At 40.2% G+C, this 18380-nt stretch overlaps 1 protein-coding gene across 2 annotated transcripts in view; it reads right to left on the reverse strand.

The window, feature by feature from the left end:
• zdhhc8b (zinc finger DHHC-type palmitoyltransferase 8b) overlaps positions 1 to 18380 on the reverse strand; it is a 269275-nt gene that overhangs the window by 48788 nt on the left and 202107 nt on the right. For both annotated transcript variants that reach the window (XM_041203622.1, XM_041203623.1), the window contains exon 2: positions 1 to 122. In XM_041203622.1, the coding sequence (XP_041059556.1) occupies positions 1 to 122 (122 nt within the window). The remainder of the gene's footprint in view (positions 123 to 18380) is intronic.

The following is an 18380-nucleotide window of genomic DNA, read 5'->3' on the forward strand; positions in this document are numbered from 1 at the left end:
CTCGTGGAAATATTCCAGGATCCATAAACGTTGCCATGCTGAAGTTTGCCAAAACAAACAGAAACATGAGGCCATTGTAGACTGGAATTGCTGGAGAGATTTCTTTTGTTAACCAAGGACACCTGTTGGAAACAAAAGATGATAGAGGTTGGGAAATGAATCAAACAAGGCTTTTTGTTCTTGATTTCTAACAGTCAATCCTGCTGGGAAGGGAGAAGAGTGACTGAACAACACTTCAACATTCACCATCTTGTCTCCAGCATATGCCCGGATGCTTGAGGGCTGTTAAAACCAGACACCAACACGAGTCTCAACCTCTGCCACAAGCAAAATAAAATGTATGGGTATTTGATGAGGAATCAGGGAAAAAAGTTTTTTAAAATATAGAAAATGCAATTTTAATAGTTGCAGATCCTCAGTAATTTATTAACCCTTTGGACACAGCAATATCATTTATGCCAATATTCTTATACACAAATATAATTTACATGATTATTTAAATATTTTGAAGAACTCAAGAATAAGCAAAGTTTAAGTTTTACATCATAGAATCAATATGGCACAGAGGCCGCCAAATGGCCCATTGTGTCTGTATCAGCTCTCCAAATGAGCAACCCACTTAGTCCCATTCTCCCACCTTCTCCCTGTAACCGTACACATTCTTCCTTTTCAGATAACAGTCTAAATCCCTTTTGAGTGCCTCCAGCACACTCTCAGGTAGAGCATTCCAGAACTTAACCAATCGCTCATGAAAAAAGTTCTCTCATATCACTATAGCTTGTTTTTACTAATTATTTTAAATCTGTGCCCTCTCATTCTCGATCCTTTCATGAGTGGGAATATTTTCTCCTCATCTACTATGTCCATTTCCCTCATGATTTTGAATACCTGTATCAAATCTCCTCTCAGCCTTCTTTTCTCTAAGGGAAAGTGTCCTAAATTCTCCAATCTGTCTTAACAACTGGAGTTCCTCATCCCAGGAACTATTTCTTTGTGTACATTTCAAATCCATCTGTAAAATTTAGGTTCAAAGTATAAAACTTTTAATAATAAACATCAGGGAATGAAAATTAGATGTTAATTACTCCACCACTGGCCTTGGTCCGAAGTTCTGGAATGCCCTGAGAAATCTGTGTCTCTCCACCTTTAAGGTGCTCCTTAAAACCTACCTCTTTGTCTAAGCTCTAGCGCGCCTGTTGTGATATCTACTTATGTGGCTCGATGTCAAATCCTGTCTGATAACTCTCCTTGGGACATTTTACTACGTTAAAGGTGATATATAAATTAAGTTGTTGCTGCATCTTTATTGCAGGGTTTCTTTCTGCAGTTTACTTTCAGAAGGGTCTTTTTAAAACTAGATCATTTTAGACTTTTCATAGCCAAAGGCACCACTAGTTTAGAATAACTCCATGGTGTAACTGGAAAAATCTGCATTGTATTCCAGAATGGGATCTTTCTCTTCATTTACAAGTTGGCAGAGACAGCAGTCTATCCAGTGGCTTAAGCAGGTCAGAGAATGATGTGCAGAAAAAATATAATAATGCAGACAAAGGACAAGATATTTATAATAACTAACTGAAAGTGCAAAGTGTAAAACTTCTGTGTGATATTTTGTTTTATAATGCTCTTGTGAAGTGCTTTGGGTTTTTTTTATTACTTTAAAGGTGCTAGATAAATATAAGCTGTTGTTATTGAACCAAGTTGAAAGTAGAACTTTCTTTTAAATAGCTTGTTGTTAATTATAATCAGAGCTATAAAAGGTTATGAAGCCTAATCATCTACGTTCATCTTCCATCAAATGCACTTCACATTGAATAAACATATTACTAGAGAATCACTGTGGTTCCATGGAAACCTGAATTGTAAAGGACATTACAAGATGTCATAAGTGACCTCTAGGTTCATCACTTTAGCAACAAGATCTGACCAATCCCCCACAGCTGTTAGAGCATGAAATGTAACCCCAGAAGCATCTGTATCTCAACCACTGGGACTCCTGTGGAATTGGAATGATACTGAATGCAGCGACATTTGATATTTCAAGTTCCAATGAATATAACATCAGTGCAGTTGTTTACAACGACTAATGGAAAATAGTGGCAGGTAACGATCAGGATGTTCTCAAATCTCCTGGTTTTTTTCAGGTAGAGCTGGAATCTTCTTTGCTGCATTAAAGTGAAGACATAGAAGGCTCAACCCACTTCAATTCAATCTAAGATGATGTAATTCTATGCTTGAGCATTGCAATATAGGGCAGGATTTTGCCCTTGGTGTGCGGAATCAGCTGGGGCAGTCGGGAAGCCGACCACTGCCTGGGATCGGTAGCGCTCCGCGATTTTACGTGGGTGGGCCAATTAAGGTCCGCCCAATGTGACAGGCGAGCTGCAGCACTGAGCTCTGCCAATGTGGACGGGGGGGAGGAGGGCGAGCAGGCCTAGTACAAGCTTCGCGTGTGCACGTGAAATAGCGCTGAATAATCTCCCTGTGGCACAGAACTGCCTCAGGGACATGAAGAACATATTGAAATCATTAGTAAACAACAGAAAAAATTAATAAAACATGTCCCCTGTCATGTTACTCTGTCACATGAGCATGGACATGTTTTTAATTAAAAATTAAAGTTTTTATTTCATTGGTATTTACTTTTGGAAACCTCATCCCGCCTGTTAGGTTGAACAAGCAGTGAAAAATTCAGGATAATTGATTACTTAATGGGCTTAATAGGCCTTTTAATTGTTGGCGGACGCGCTGCCAGCCCAGGCACGTGCCCACTGACTGAACTATCACACGACTAATTGTTGATGTTGGTGCACTCAGCCGACGACAACGCACGTCATTTCATGCTTGGTCGGTCGCACACCCGCCCACCGAACTAAAAATTCTGCCCAAAATTCTGTTCACTTCAAGTTACACTGATCATTGTTATACGCACACCATGCATCAGGTGTGTCTATCCTTAATATCTTACCCAGTCTTTTAGGTCCTTGCAGAGGATTCTCATGCACCACATGTAAAGGTGAATGTTTTGATTAATTTGTATATTTCTAAGCTGCTGATATTGGTGGTCTACCCAAGTATTTAGCAATAGCAGCAGAAACTGTCCTTTTCAAACTTCCAGAGCCACAAAATAGCAATAATTAAATAAAAGCAATGAGTTGTTTGGGTTTTATAAGCTCTATAATTAGGATGAGGGTAGAAATAACCCACAGGCTATAATTTGGACATCCCTGCTATTTATAAATGTTGTAATCCAGAAGGAACAGTTGCTCCTCTTTCCTATGCCACCATGTAAAGTGCTATTTAAGGACAAAGCTAATGGTATTCAACTGTGCAAAATTTAATGAGCTGCAGCATTAGGTTTAAGATTTAGCCATAACGAGCCATCAAAAAACTTTGGAATATTGCAATCCTTTCTGATTATTTTAATGTAATTATTGAACACCAATGGCAAACTAGTTAAGGGTGGTAGCCAATAAGTGCAAAGAAGCTGAATTATCACATTATCAATGGTCATATCTCAACCACAGGGAATGCAGGTACCATTTTCAGGAAAGCTAACAGAAGCCCTTATCTTGAGTAAAAATACTTTCTGAAGAAACAGAAAAATTAATATTTGCAAAATATTCAAAAAATTTTTTAAAGGTATTGCTCATGACATACATCATAAATATCAAAATCAACATAACATCCCAAAAAACGATGTAATGAAGATGCTCGATATTCCAGGATTTGAGCACAATCTAGATTCACACTTCAGCACCTTAATGAGGGAGTGCTGCATTGTCAGAGGTGTCTTTGTTAAACAAAGCCACTGTCTACTTAGGTGGGTATCAAAGATCAAGCAGCTTGAAATATCAGGGTGGCAGAGGAGTGTCCGAATCGAATGCTGAGGCCTGACTGTTCCAACATTATTCATGGTCATATTTCCCCAGTGTCAGCCCACGAACTACCAGATTTATTGAATTCAGTTTCAGCGTGGTGGGATTTGAACTCATGACTGCTGGGATGCGAGCCGACCTTGACTACTACATTACGGCCCCGATAAACAGTCACAGACAGTACCATACATTAGCTCGGATATAGGTGCAATATCACCTGCCCAAATAAAAATGATGGTTCCAGCAGCAGAGCAGGAATAACTGGAGCTTAAGGTTGTTAACTTTCTAGGATTGCCTAGGAATTCATAGAATGATGCAGCACAAAAGGAGGTCCTTTGGCCCACTGTGCCTGTGCTAGCTCTTTGAAAGATCTATCAAATTAGTCTCACATCCCAGCTCTTTTCCCACTGCCCTGCAAAATTTTCTGCTTCCATTCCTTTTGAAAGATATTATTGAATCCCCTTCCACCAGACTCTCAGGTAGCACATTCCATATCCTAACTCACAGCAATCTTTTCCCCCCTCCATATCCCTTCTAGCTCTTTTGCAAGTTACTTCACATCTGACACTGATTCTCCTGTCAGTGTAAACCATTTCTCCTATATACTCTATCAAACTTGTGAACACCTCTATTAAATCACCTCTTAACTGTCTGCTCGAAAAACAACCCTAGCTTCTCTAGTCACTCCATGGTATCACGAGAAAATTAGTAACACTGAAAATGCAAGATTTCAAAAAATCACTTCTTTTATTACTTCACGGCTTAGTTTACTTCCTTTGCTTGCTACAGCTATAGACAGTATCAGCTGCATGATGCACAGGGACTTTTTTTTATCCAAATGCTAAATTTACCTCAGTGGTACAGATCTAAAAAAAATGAAACCTTGCAAATATTATCCATGAGAAAATTCTCTAGGGTTTTTCAGCCCATTGAGAATTTAACTGGTGATTCTATAGAAGTAAAAATTAAAAAGCATTTGTATTAAGGCCCCAACAGAAAGATCAGACCTCATACTGCGGGAAGCCAGCAACGGTAAAAAGTGTAGCACAGGAGACTAGGTAAATCTAAAAAATTAAGGGAAGTTGCTGTTGAAATTGTGACAATTAAAGGAGATGCAATGATGAATGCAACGCAAAGTATATTTGGCATTTTTTCAAGTGTCACACAATCCTGTGTATGATTCTCATTTTATAGTGAAAATTCAACTCCAGAATTGATTTTTTTTCATTTTGTCCTATGAATATTGTGTTCTGGTGCACAGTCATCACTTTATTTATAGAATCTGACATACTACATCTATAATAAGGCTTCTCATATCTATCATGGACATTAAGGCTGTCAGCTATTTTCTAACCATCGTGTCTCAAATTTATCAAATACAAAAAAAAAAGTACCCACAAATCTCATCCAACAAAGGGAACGTTTACTGAGCTTTCGGACTGGCACTAAATCAATAATACTTTGAAAGATCCAGCACTGGCATGGTGGTCTGAAAGACTTCCTTCTGTGCTGTATTGAGTCTACACACTTTGAGTCTATACACTTTTTGTCCTCGCCTCAGACACACAAAGCAAAATGCAGCCAGTCAGGCCTCAACATTTTGGATGCTGGCTACACTTCTCTGCTGCCCCCATATTTTAAGCTCTTTGATATTTGGAAGCCTCCCAGACACAAACACTCAGAATAGTTCAATGGGTTTCGGCTGGGGCTCAGTTGGCAGCTCACTCACCTCTGAGTCAGATGGTTGAGAGTCAGCCCCTTCAGGGTCTTGAGCACAAAATTTAGGATGCTATTTCTTTGCAGTACCAAGGGAATGCTACATGGTCAGAGAAGACGTTAAACTTGGGCCATGTCTGCTCCATCAGGCACAAAAAAAAGTCTCATGGCACAATTTAAAGAGGAACAATGGAGATCTCCCTGGTGGATTGACCATCATTTATCTCTCAACCAACACCTATTAGCCTAAAGAGAGATTATCTGGCCATAATCACTGCTGTTTTTAGGAGTTTGTTGTGCACAAATTGGCTACTGTGTTTCATACATGGCAACAGTTACCACACTTCAAAGTACTTAATTGGCTGCAAAGTGATTTGGGACATCCTGAGGTCATGAAATGCAAGTCTTTCTTTCTTTCAATGAGTACCCACCCCACTCACCCACTCCTCACAGGACAATAATCATCACAGTTAACCAGCATTCCAACAAATGCACAAATAGTTTTTCAAAATGGAAAAAAAACACCAATTCTATTTACAAACATCCAGTTTATATGCCTGTTCATCAAAGGACAACACCACAGAATGCAAGCTTTCATCCACAAAACCAAAGTAAGTAACTCCACTGCAAGGTGAACATTCAGTTCAAGTCTTCTGTCATCTAAAGTTTTAAATCAAGCTCATTAACCACTTAAACTGTTGTTAATTCAGAATGTTCAGTCTAAGATCTTGAAGCAAAAAAAAAAAATCCTTCCATTTTGCTGTACTTGGAGAGACAGCCAGTGAGGAACTGGAAGGACACCTTGTTGGCCTGGACAGGCATGTGTGTAAGGAGGATGCAGAATGCTGCCCTATTCAGGGAACGGGTGAGGGGAACAGAAATAGCAACAGATTCTCTCGAGTTGGGAAAAAGAATGAATAAATAATTGAGTGGGGACAGGGGAAAACATGATTGGAGAGAAGAGATGGAGAGAAACCTCACCTTCTGATAGGAATTTCTGTAGCAGCTAGAAACAGGAGAGACAATTGCAGTAAGGTTACATTATAGGAATGTATCCGAAGATACGGTGGAAGCAGATTCAATAAGTGGTTTCAACAGGGAATTGGATAAATACTTGAAGGAGAAAATTTTCCAGCGATATAAATGGTCTCCTTCCATAATGTTTGATTCTATGAATCCTTAACACAGAGTTCCACCAGAGGCGATCTACCAGTCATTATAAAAACAAGCCGGTTTTCAAAAGGCACCTAAACAACACAGATGATGAAATCAGTGATTACTAATAATGTCTTTGTATCTGTTCTTTTTTACAAAGCAAAGAGCTAGAAAAACATTTTGAACCACAACAGCTGGCTACATGTCCCATGTAATGTATCCCAGATTGGCCCTTTTCATTCGTCTGCCAAAACATCTGTCTCTGTTGCTGAGGTCTGAATGATTCACCAGATCAAATACAACTCAAAGCACAACAGATGTCATCCCAGTAAAAAAAATAGTAAAGTGATATTTTGCTTGTTATACTCCCTGCCCGACAGGATGCCTTAAAGCATGAGTGTCCAAACTTCAGGACTGATCCCAGAAATTCAGCTTTCCAAACCTAAATAATCAGGCAGTATGTGCTTAGATTTTGTGTTTGCTTATTCATTCTGCTCAGGTTTTATGGCCTAGAAGCTTTAAAAGGGTTGTTACTCTATTGCTCAAATGGTGGATACAAAGCAGATCAGAACGTCAAATGCAAATAAATGGGAACATAGATTGAAGGTATGAAGGCTCCTAAGGCTTTATAATGTGTACCCACATGATCCACAGAACCTAAAAAGCTTGAATGTCCTGCTTTTAACGAGATAATAAAAAAATTTGAAATAGTAATCTCTGATGGTCAGCATGTAAGAAAAAAGGGCCGGGCTCTAAATAACTAAACAGTGAACAAATTTGACCTCTCTCAGATGTTCTACACCCTAGTGAATTTGCAATGTTTCTTCTGCCCCTGTTTTTGTTGATGTCTGAATGGTTCCCTTTTTTGCAAGGCAGAGAATATCATATTTTCAAATTTCAAGTTCCCTCTCCTTTTCCTGCACCCTATTCACCCTCCTATCCAACTCCCTAAAAAACCTATACTCTCCTCTCAAGGTCAATGGACATTTGTAAATACCACCGATCAAACTAAAGGCTTAGAGTATGACCGATGAAAGGGACGATCTCTCTTTGCTCAATATTATAGAACAGGAAGAGGCTATTCAGCCCCTCCAGTCTGTTCAATCATGCAATTAGATCATGCCTGATCTGTATCTTAAGGATAACAAACCACCTTGAATACCTCTAACGAAAAAAAAAACTGTACATTAACCTGAGCATTGTTGTTAGAGGAGATTAAATTCAAATTTCTCAATTTTTATGATCCTTGTACTCCATATACAGAGCAAATTTAGAGACATCTTGTACAAGAATAAAAGCATAGCTCCTGTCTGGTCTATTTATTCTATTTGGCTTTCACATTTTTATACAGTTGAAGACTCAAATTTGCTCCGTGTTAGATGCAATTGTTTGAACTGTTTCCACTAAAACCAACAGACGACAAATTTGCTGAACAAATCCATTCAATTCGCAAACTCTTTAAACATCTCAAAACCAGTTAATTTCCAATCAACCTGCGATGTTGTAAGTAATTGAGATCCGCAGTATAGTTTCCTGATGATCAAATGATATACAGTTCTATCGCGACAGGGAAAAATAAATAGTAAAACAAAAGCATAGGGTTATTTCGCAGAATTCAGAGACAACGGTATTTTCTGCAATTTTTTCTCCTCTCTAAATCTGTGTTCTCTGGTTACTGCCCTCCTGACAGTGGAAGTAGTTTCCCTTTATTTATGCAATCACAACCCCTCATGATTTTAAACAGATCCACTAAATCTCCCGATAACCTTCTCTGGTTGAAGGAGAATAATCTCAGCTTCCCCAGTCTTCCTGCATTACCAAAATTCCTCATGCTTGATATCATTCTGGCAAATCTCCTCTGCATCCTCTATAAGGCTTTGATATCCTTCCTAAAAATGTGGTGCCCAGAACTGGACACAATGCTCCAGCTGAGCCCTAACCAGTGATTTATAAAGGTATTGCATACCTTCCTTGCTGTACTCTTGGTTCTATTTATAAAGCTAAGGATCCCGTATGCTCTTTTAGCAGCTTTAACAGCTTGTCTGCCACCTTCAAAGTGATACTATCCTGAAAGTAATTTTACTCTGTTGTGTTGCTATTTCTCATCCTCCCTTCACCCTCATATACCACTCACTTTGTTCACTGAGTATCTCATTTCAAGCCTTTGCTGACTGAACTTTCCAGCTGGCATCTCAATGGTTCAGAAGAACAGACAGGCTGTTATCTATCCCATACCTGGGAGAAATTACCTGATCTCTGGGCAGTGCCATATTTCCCTTTCCAAATAGCAAAGATAACATTACAAACTATGTTCTCACTGTAAGAACTCCAAAGGACTCACTATTAGGTTGTGCTCCAAATTATATACTTAAACGAGAAAAACACCCCATCTGAAATGAATGGCTTACTTCAACTGTTGTGAGATGTTAAATTTTAAAGTGCCAATTTGTGTCCTATTCGTATCTAATTTGCATGACTAATTCCACTAATTACAACAGACTGAATGGGATTGCAATTTTTAAAAAATGCTTGGTTTGTGCTTTTTGTTCTGCTACACACTTAACTCTTCCACTCTTATTCACAACCTGTCCCATGAGATAGTGTGTGAAATAGCACTTTAATAATTGATGAAAAATGTGCAGCTTGCATTGAATTAATTTTCCTACCTATTGTATATATGTATAGCACAGAATTACTATACACAGAAACTGAAATACCAATCTCATGCTGGACTAAGATGTTGCCCATGTTAATGGTCAAATGTTTAAACGGATGTTCCGGAGACACAGCTAAGACTGAACACAATCTTCTTTTTAAACACTAATATAACCTTGAGATATGATGAAACCTTCAAGTAACTAGCTGGCAAAAAATGGAATTTTAACGAAGCTTCCAGAAATACTAGCCATTTGACAATGGTTTATAATAAATCATGGTATGTATGTGCATAATAATTCAAAGGTACTTTGAAATACAGATGACCACAGGACACCAGCTTTTGCTCAGAAATAGTAATGTTTCACGCAGTCAAAATTACTTCCAATGATTCTTTCAGAATTTGTGGGATAAAAGCTCTACCATGCATATGTACTTTTCCAGATAACCCACTGCAACCTTTTTTGCTTTTCAATTGTTGGCTAGTTTGCAAATTTTAGCAATACTAAGGCTTTGCTCCTGGTTTACTGTTTCTTCAGCAATTCTAGACGCTAAGCTGAAGATCAAGTAGTTGTTTGGTAAAAAGTATTTTTGAAAGAAAGAGACATGCTGAAGCTTTACGTCTTATCCGGATGAATGCAAGATGAAAAGTTTCAACACATTTCTTTTTTCAGCAATACTGAAGAATAAGTGTTAGTATTCCTTCCAACCAAGTAATATGTCCTTTTTTATACCCACCTCCACCATGTCATATCAACAGCGGTGTCTTCAGCTGTCTAGGTCTCACATTCTGGTAATTCCCTCCCCAAATCCTGCATCTCTCCACCTCCTATTCCCCTTCTTTAAGGTCCTTCTTAATATTTGGCTCTTGTACCAAGGTTTTGTTCAGCCTTCCCTACCTGATTTTTTTAAAATCACGTCTTCTTCAGGGACTTTGTGAATGTTTTCCTATATTACTGGCGCTATATAACTATCAAATAAAGACAAGAGTTCTTCCCCAGATGCAGGGCTAAAGAACTGTTGGGAAAGTTGACCTGCTCCCCTAATTCAGAGCAGCATGGGCTGAGGCTTGGAACAAGTCTATCTGGTTGTGATGGCTGGGAGTAAGACCTTAAAAAAAGACAAGGTATCAATTAAGATAAAGGAGGAATTTCCACTCATTGATCTTATCCTCAAACTTCAAAAAGATTTGCACCATGCTGCATTGTTTATGATTAATGTAGAATAATATTCCACAGAAAACAGTGCATGCTCGTGATAGATAATTATTTTCCGAATCAGCAACTCCATGAGATTAGGCACAAATGGACATTGAGCTCATGAGCTTCTTTTCCTCCTTCTCGAATCAGACCGCAGTTACCCCTAGGTGGCAGCACAATCAGACAGATGCCATCATTATTCCCAAAGAAAAGTAGAAAAGCTTTGTTAGCAGCTTCTCTTCTCAATTCCTGATCAAGTCTCACTTTATCTGCAGGGAATTACTTTGGAATTTTCCTATTTGTTTTGGTTAACAAGTTATCTGTACAAATAAGGGACAGTGAAGTGGATACAAGTTGAAATGATGCATGGAGTGGCTTACCTAAAGGATCTAATTGTGCAGCACAGGGAATTCAGCTGTTCAGCTTCCATTTAGTTTAATCCTGAGCATTGCAATGACTCCAAACATCCTTATTTTTGACCTCTTCATTTTTAAGATCCTACTCCCAGCACCATCACGGCCAGATAAACTTGCTCCAAAGCCTCAGCCTGTGCTTCTGAATTAGGGGAGCAGGTCAACTTTCCCATCAGTTCTTTCACCCGGCATCTGGGGAAGAACTCTTTCCTCTTTATTTGACACCTCTCCCAAACTGTCTGACCGGAATCACAAACTCACTATGGCAAAGAGTCTATGTTCTAGCGCCCCATGATACAGTCATCATGACCCAATGTCATTAGTCAACAACAATCCCCAAGATCTAAACATCTCACTAGGCAAAACAAAAACAGAATTACCTGGAAAAACTCAGCAGGTCTGGCAGCATCGGCGGAGAAGAAAAGAGTTGACGTTTCGAGTCCTCATGACCCGTAATTCTGTTTTTGTTTTGGATTTCCAGCATCCGCAGTTTTTTTGTTTTTATCTCACTAGGCAACCCATAGAAGTGAAGAAAATCCAGGCTCCTTGGGAAAAATCTCTTTGCGCTTCCATTTTCTCAGTTTAATAGCTGTGAACTATCACTGCACGGTGAAACTGAATTAATGGAATGTTAGAATTGACAAAGTGACGTAACCAGTAAAAATAAACTTCCACTACTTTGAGTCATAGAGTTATACAGCACAGAAACAGGTCCTTCGGCCCACTGTATCCGTGCTGGCCTTCAAGCACCCATTTTAATCCCATTTTCCAGCACTTGGCCTGCAGCCCTGTATTCTATGACATTTCAAGTGCTCATCTAAATACTTCTTAAATGCTGACGGTTCCTGCCTCTACCACCCCTCAGGCAGTGTGTTCCAGATTCCAACCACCTTCTGGGTGAGAAAAATCTTTCCTCAAATCCCCTCTAAACCTCCTGCCCTTACCTTAAATCTATGCCCCCTGGTTATTGACACCTCCGCTAAAGGGAAAAGTTTCCTCCTATCTACCCTATCTATGCCCCTCATAAATTTGTATACCTCTATCAGATCCCCCCTCAGCCTTCTCCGCTCTAAGGAAAATAACCCTAGCCTATCCAGTCTCTCTTCATAGCTGAAAAGCTCTAGCCCAGGCAACATCCTGGTGAATCTCCTCTGCACCCTCTCCAGTGCAATCACATCCTTCCTATAGGGTGGCGTCCAGAACTGCACACAGCACTCCAGCTGTGGCCTAACTAGCATTTTATACAGCTCCAACATAACCTCCCTGGTCTTATATTCTAAGCCTTGGCTAATAAAGGCAAGTATTCCATATGCCTTCTTAACCACCTTATCTACCTGTGCTGCTGCCTTCAGGGATCCAAGGACATGTACACCAAGGTCCCTCTGATCCTCTGTACTTCCTAGGACCTACCATTCATTGTGTATACCCTTGCCATGTTAGTCCCCCAAAATGCATCACCTCGCACTTCTCAGAATTAAATTCCATTTGCCACTGCTCTGCTCACTTTACTAGCCCATCTATATCATCCTGTAATCTAAGGCTTTCCTCCTCACTATTCACGACACCACCAAATTTTGTGTCATCTGCAACCTTACTGATCATACCTCCTATATTCACGTCTAAATCATGAATGTACACTACAAACAGCAAGGGTTCCAACACCGGATCCTGTGGTACAGCACCCGTCACAGTCTTCCAATCGCAAAAACAACCTTCGACCATCACCCTCTGCCTCCTGCCACTAAGCCAATTTTGGATTCAATTTGCCAACTTGCCCTGGATCCCATGGGCTCTTGCCTTCATGACCATTCTCCCATGTGGGACCTTGTCAAAAGCCTTACTGAAGCCCATGTAGACTACATCAACTGCATGGCCCTCAACTACACAACTAGTCACCTCCTTGAAAAATCAATCAAATTTGTTAGACATGATCTGCCCCTGACAAAGCCATGCTGACTATCCCTGATTAATCCCTGCCTCTCCAAGTGGAGATTAATTCTGTCCCTCAGAGCCTTTTCCAGTAGTTTCCGTACCACTGATGTTAGACTCACTGGCCTGTAATTACCTGGTTTATCCTGACTATCCTTCTTGAATAATGGTACCACATTCATTTTCCTCCAGTCCTCTGGCACCTCTCCTGTGGCCAGAGAGGATTTGAAAATTAGTGTCAGAGCCCTTGCAATCTCCTCCCTTGCCCCACATTGCAGCTTGGGATATGTCTCATCTGGGCTTGGGGATTTATCACTTTTAAGCCTGCTAAAACCACTAATACCTCCTCCCTCTCAATACTAATTTGTTCAAGTATATAAAAGTCCCCCTCACTGATTTCTACACCTATATTGTCCTTCTCCATAGTGAACACAGACGAAAAGTAATCATTTTAAACCTTACCTACGTCCTCCGGCTCCATGCACAGATTGCCACTTTGAGTAATGGACCCTACTCTTTCCCTGGTTATTCTCTTGCCCTAATATATTTATAAAATGCCTTGCGATTTTCCTTGTAGCTGTACAATACATACGTAAGCATTTCAACACCACTCACACTGCAATGTAGAATCATATAACTCAATTTCCAGAGACTAGTACGTCAGCAGCAATTGCTTTTGTTACAACAGAATGAAGCCTTATATTTTATTTACAAGCAAAAGAAACCTTGAATCTGCACACTCCAGTATGGGAGATGGCTTTCAATTCTAATCTTGGGTAGTTTCACAAGGAATTAAGCTCAATTAAAAAAGATATCGTTTAAACAAAAATTCCTATCCAATATGTGGGAGGTTGCCTAGTGAGATGTTTAGATCTTGGGTATTGTCGTGGACTCACATCCACAAATTCCTACATGCTGACTTTCCAACTTTTTCTGTCTTACTGAGCAAGACAACAAGAAAAGCTTTGGTGCTTCTCTAAGAAGGAGCAGAGGATGGACAGATGGCACCAAAATTCTCCCTCATGCAATTTCTACCAGCTACCCCAAGGGTGCACTTACATTACAACAATAACATTGGTGTAAAGGAGATTCCACTTTATGCAGAGGCTAAAGTTGCAGTCTAAACCCAGAACTGGGCTGGACAAGAAAGAAAGAAAAAAAAAATTCATTTACAGAGTTTCTGAGCTCAGGATGTCTCCAAATGCCTAAGAACCAAGTAAGTACTTTAAGTGTAGTCACTGTTGTAATGTAGAAAATGTAACACAAAAAAGTGAGACTCTTTGAAGGAAGCTATCTAACACAACTTCCATTAGGTTCGACATGTGGTTTGAATCCACTTTCGTGTCAAGCCAGGTTTAAAAAATGCCAGGCAAAAGGACTTCCAGGGCAATTATTTTCTAATTCTTATACAAAGCAGACATTTCTGTCCATACACTTGTTGAAACAATTAAATTTGAACTGCTGTGAGTGGGCTCTTAGTATCCAAATATCTATCCATGTACAGAGATCTGTCCTGGACTTTTGAATTCAGTTTTCACCCAGGGAATGTAAAGAGTACGACCTGAAAGAGTCGAGCTGCAGCTGTTGAACTCAGATGCAGCCTTAACAGATAGAGAGACGATTGTGTTATGTATCCACCTTTGTATCACCAGTGGGGTCCTAAAGAGAAAAGCATCTTTAAAGTACATACAAGTTGCTGCACTGCGGTAGTTTTGAGAGAGTGATCTTGGGTGCTAGGAGGGCATGGGCGCAATGGGAGGGGTGGCTGTTGGAGTGTGGAGAACTGGGAGGAATTAGGAAGGTACCAGAAGGGAGCAGTTCAATGGAAAAGGTTAACATGGGGCTTTGAGATCAGCAGTTGCTGAGAATAAAGAGAAGTGCCAAAAAGGTGGATCGAGTGGGTGGCATGGGTGTAGGGCAGCATCATAGCATCACATACTTTGGCAACAGAACTGGGCGAGTCTGATCCAAGTATAATGAGTTTGCACATTTTAAATGGGGCATCAGGAAGTATTATGTTTAACTAGGTACACTCTCAACTTGCAAGACTTTTAATAGATTAATATGTTACAGGAGTTATTTCTGAAGAATTTCTGTGTTTCAAATTACTCATACTTGGAGTAGAGGAAAGTGGTTCTGGTCATCTCAAACACTGGAGTGCCTCAATAGATGAGAACTGGGTTTATGCTAAAACCAGAGGGAAAAGTTGTTTCGAAAATGGGAGGATGACCAGGTCTGTGCTTTCTATATTAAGTATAGCTACATAAGACAATTCAGTTAACCGTGTATCTGCCTTTTGGGAATTCCTATATGAATAATTCCCGATTAATGTCAGAATCAAAGGAATGAATAAATGTCAGAATCAAACTAATAAATAATCTCACTTGTTATTTGCCCATTTCAGTAAGGGCGTGATTTTCCGGCCCTGCCCACCACTGGGATCGTCCAGTCCCACTGAAAGTCAATGGACTTTTGGCTGGCCGAATCTCCTGCAGGTCCCACCACGACACGGCCAGAAAATCTTTACCTTAGTCTGATCTTAGTTGAGGCAGTGCTTAGGACACTTTAGTTAACCTTATTGTCCTTAGATCAGGACAAGTTCAATCAAAGTTCACATACCTAACTGTGATCCAGTGACCCATGTCTGTGAGGGTTTGCAGATTTGGAAAATGCCAAAATGTTTTCCAAAAGATTGTCAGTAGAGTTTCCTTACATAGGCAAATTTGATTATTTTTCCCCCAAAGTTCATTTATGTGGTGCTCAGGAGGTGATTATCTTTTCAAACAGTTATGTCATAGTTCACATTTGGCTTTAGAATGTGAATTGGTTAGACAATTAAGCTCTCTTGTGTTACACTATTGAAATTTCACTGAGAAGATGGGTTTTCACTCAATGATTAAGAGTTTATACTCTGGGAGAATCCTTGCTGTAGATAAACTGTACAAAGCTCATCCTGGGTCTCCTCAGGTGACAGTCACCTGATTCAAGACAGTGTACTCCAACCAATCCCTTGTGTCCAATAGCACCATTATAAGTGAATTTAGCAGGGAATTGTAAAGGTTACCATGAAGAATCTGGTTTTATATTCACAGCCGATTTGCACATTCTAATGTGTTTTTTAAGCTCTCAATGATCAGTGAAATTTAATATCCTGTTTTGATCTTTGTAAGCTATGCTTCGAAGATTTTATATCGAATTTTTTTTGATGTCAGGAACATTATACTAACTTACCAAAACTTTTGTAAGATTTCTGTCTTTTTCAGACCAAGCCCTGGCCTGTTGAGGTAAGTGATCTTGCTCAGGAGCGTTTGACCTCAGCATTTCTGGGCTTACTGTTCCTAACAGCTCTCCAAATAATGAAAAGGTCAGGCACTGACATAAGCTTGTCAAGTTCCATTGAGCTGTTTTTCACCAGTCAGATTTGTGCTTCTTCGGCAGATGTCCACAGGGATCGGGATGAGAAGCCATTGCTGGAGATGCTCTGTTTATGATCTGATAAATAAGAATAATGCGAGCGACAATCTCACTGAGCCTGTATGAGAATAATGTGTTCAACCAATTCGAGGAGGACAATAAGGATAGTTTACCACATTCACAAAGGATGTCATTTGTAACATTGATTAGGACCATTTCAGTGCTATGGCAGAAACTGAAAATCTGATTGGACAGACTCAAGTGAGTTGATGCCAGTCTTCAGACAATTCGATTCACTCCATGTGATATCAAGAAACAGCTGAAGGCACTGGGCACAGAAAAAGTTCTATGGCCAGACAACATCCTGAGTGTATTGCTGAAAACGTGTGCTCCAGAATTAGCCACACCCTTAGCCAAGTTGTTCCAGTACAACTACAATACTGGCATATACCTGACAATGTGGAAAATTAGATTCTCTTTTATTGGAGATGGTCAATGCCTGGCACTAATGTTACTTACCACTTATCAGCCCGAGCCTGAATGTTGTCCAGGTCTTGCTAAATGGACTGCTTCAGTATCTGAGTCGTTGTGAGCGGTACTTAACATTGTGCAAACATCCCCACTGTGACCTTGTGTTGGAAGAAAGGTCATTGATGAAGCAGCTGAAGGTGGTTGGGTCTGGGACACAACCCTGAGAAATGCCTGAAACCATGTCCTGAGGCTGAAATGATTGGTATGTGACTTGGAGGGGTTCTTTTCACAAAAAGCAGGGCAAATCCAATCTGGCCAATTACCAGTCTATCAATCTACTCTCAGTCGTCAGCAAAGTGATGGAAGATGTTGTCGACAGTGCTATCAAATGCTACTTACTCAGCCACAACTTGCTCACTGATCCTCTGTTTGAGCTCTGCAAGCGCCATTCAGAGAAGACCTCATTACATCTTTGGTCCAAACGTGGAAAGAAGAACTGAATTACAGAGGTGAGGTGCAAGTATCTGCCCTTGACATCAAGGCAGCATTTGATTAAGTGTAGCATCAAGGAGTCCTAGCAAAATTGAAGTGAATAGGAATCAGGGAAAAAATCTCCATTGGTTGGAGTCATACCTGTGCTTGTGTGTACCATCCACAAGATGCACCTTCGACAACTTTCAAACCTGCGATCTCTACAACCAAGAAGAGCAAGGACAGCAGCCGTATGGGAACACCACCATGTTCAAGAACCCCACCAAGTCACATACCAATCATTTCAGCCCCAAGACATGGCTACAAGCATTCTTCAGGATTGTGTCCCAGGCCCAACCACCTTCATCAATGACCTTCCTTCCAACACAAGGCCACAGTGGGGATATTTGCACAATGTTTAGTACCACTCACTATAGATAGTAAAGCAGTCCATTTAGCAGGCCTAGACAACGTTCAGGCTCAGCTGATAAGTGGTAAGTAACATTAGTGCCATGCAAGTGCCAGGCATTGACCATCTCCAACAAAAGAGAATCTAACCAATTTCCTTAACATGAAATTGCTTATCAATACCAAATCCCCCAACATCAACATCCTGGAGCTGGGTGGGGGGGAGGCGGGGGGAGGTGTGTGCATCACTGACCAGAAACTTAACTGATCCAACCATACAAATATTGTGGCTACAAGGGCAAGTCAGAAGTTGAGAATTCTGTGGCAAATGTGATGAATATCTAGTTCATGACTTATGTTAGTTTTTTAGAGGTAATGTTTAATTCCAGTAAGATTAAAGTTTAACTGTAGAAAATAGGATAAATGCTACTGAAGAAGCCTGGAGTCTTTTACACTTAAAAAGTTGGAGCCTTAAGGAGTTAACAGCTAGAAAAACAAGAGCCATAAAACAGCAGGTGGGCTTACTTAGCTGGAGACATGATGTCTACAATGCTTGTAAAGAAGTACAGTCCAGAGGGATGTTTTGTTTTGGGAGTTGGCTGCATCAAAGAGATTGATGGAGCTTAAGAGGGTGTTCTGGTTTCAATTTATTGGAGTGTTCTGCAGCAGGG

The sequence above is a fragment of the Carcharodon carcharias genome, chromosome 13 (assembly GCF_017639515.1).
Source record: "Carcharodon carcharias isolate sCarCar2 chromosome 13, sCarCar2.pri, whole genome shotgun sequence".
NCBI classification, from domain to species: domain Eukaryota; kingdom Metazoa; phylum Chordata; class Chondrichthyes; order Lamniformes; family Lamnidae; genus Carcharodon; species Carcharodon carcharias.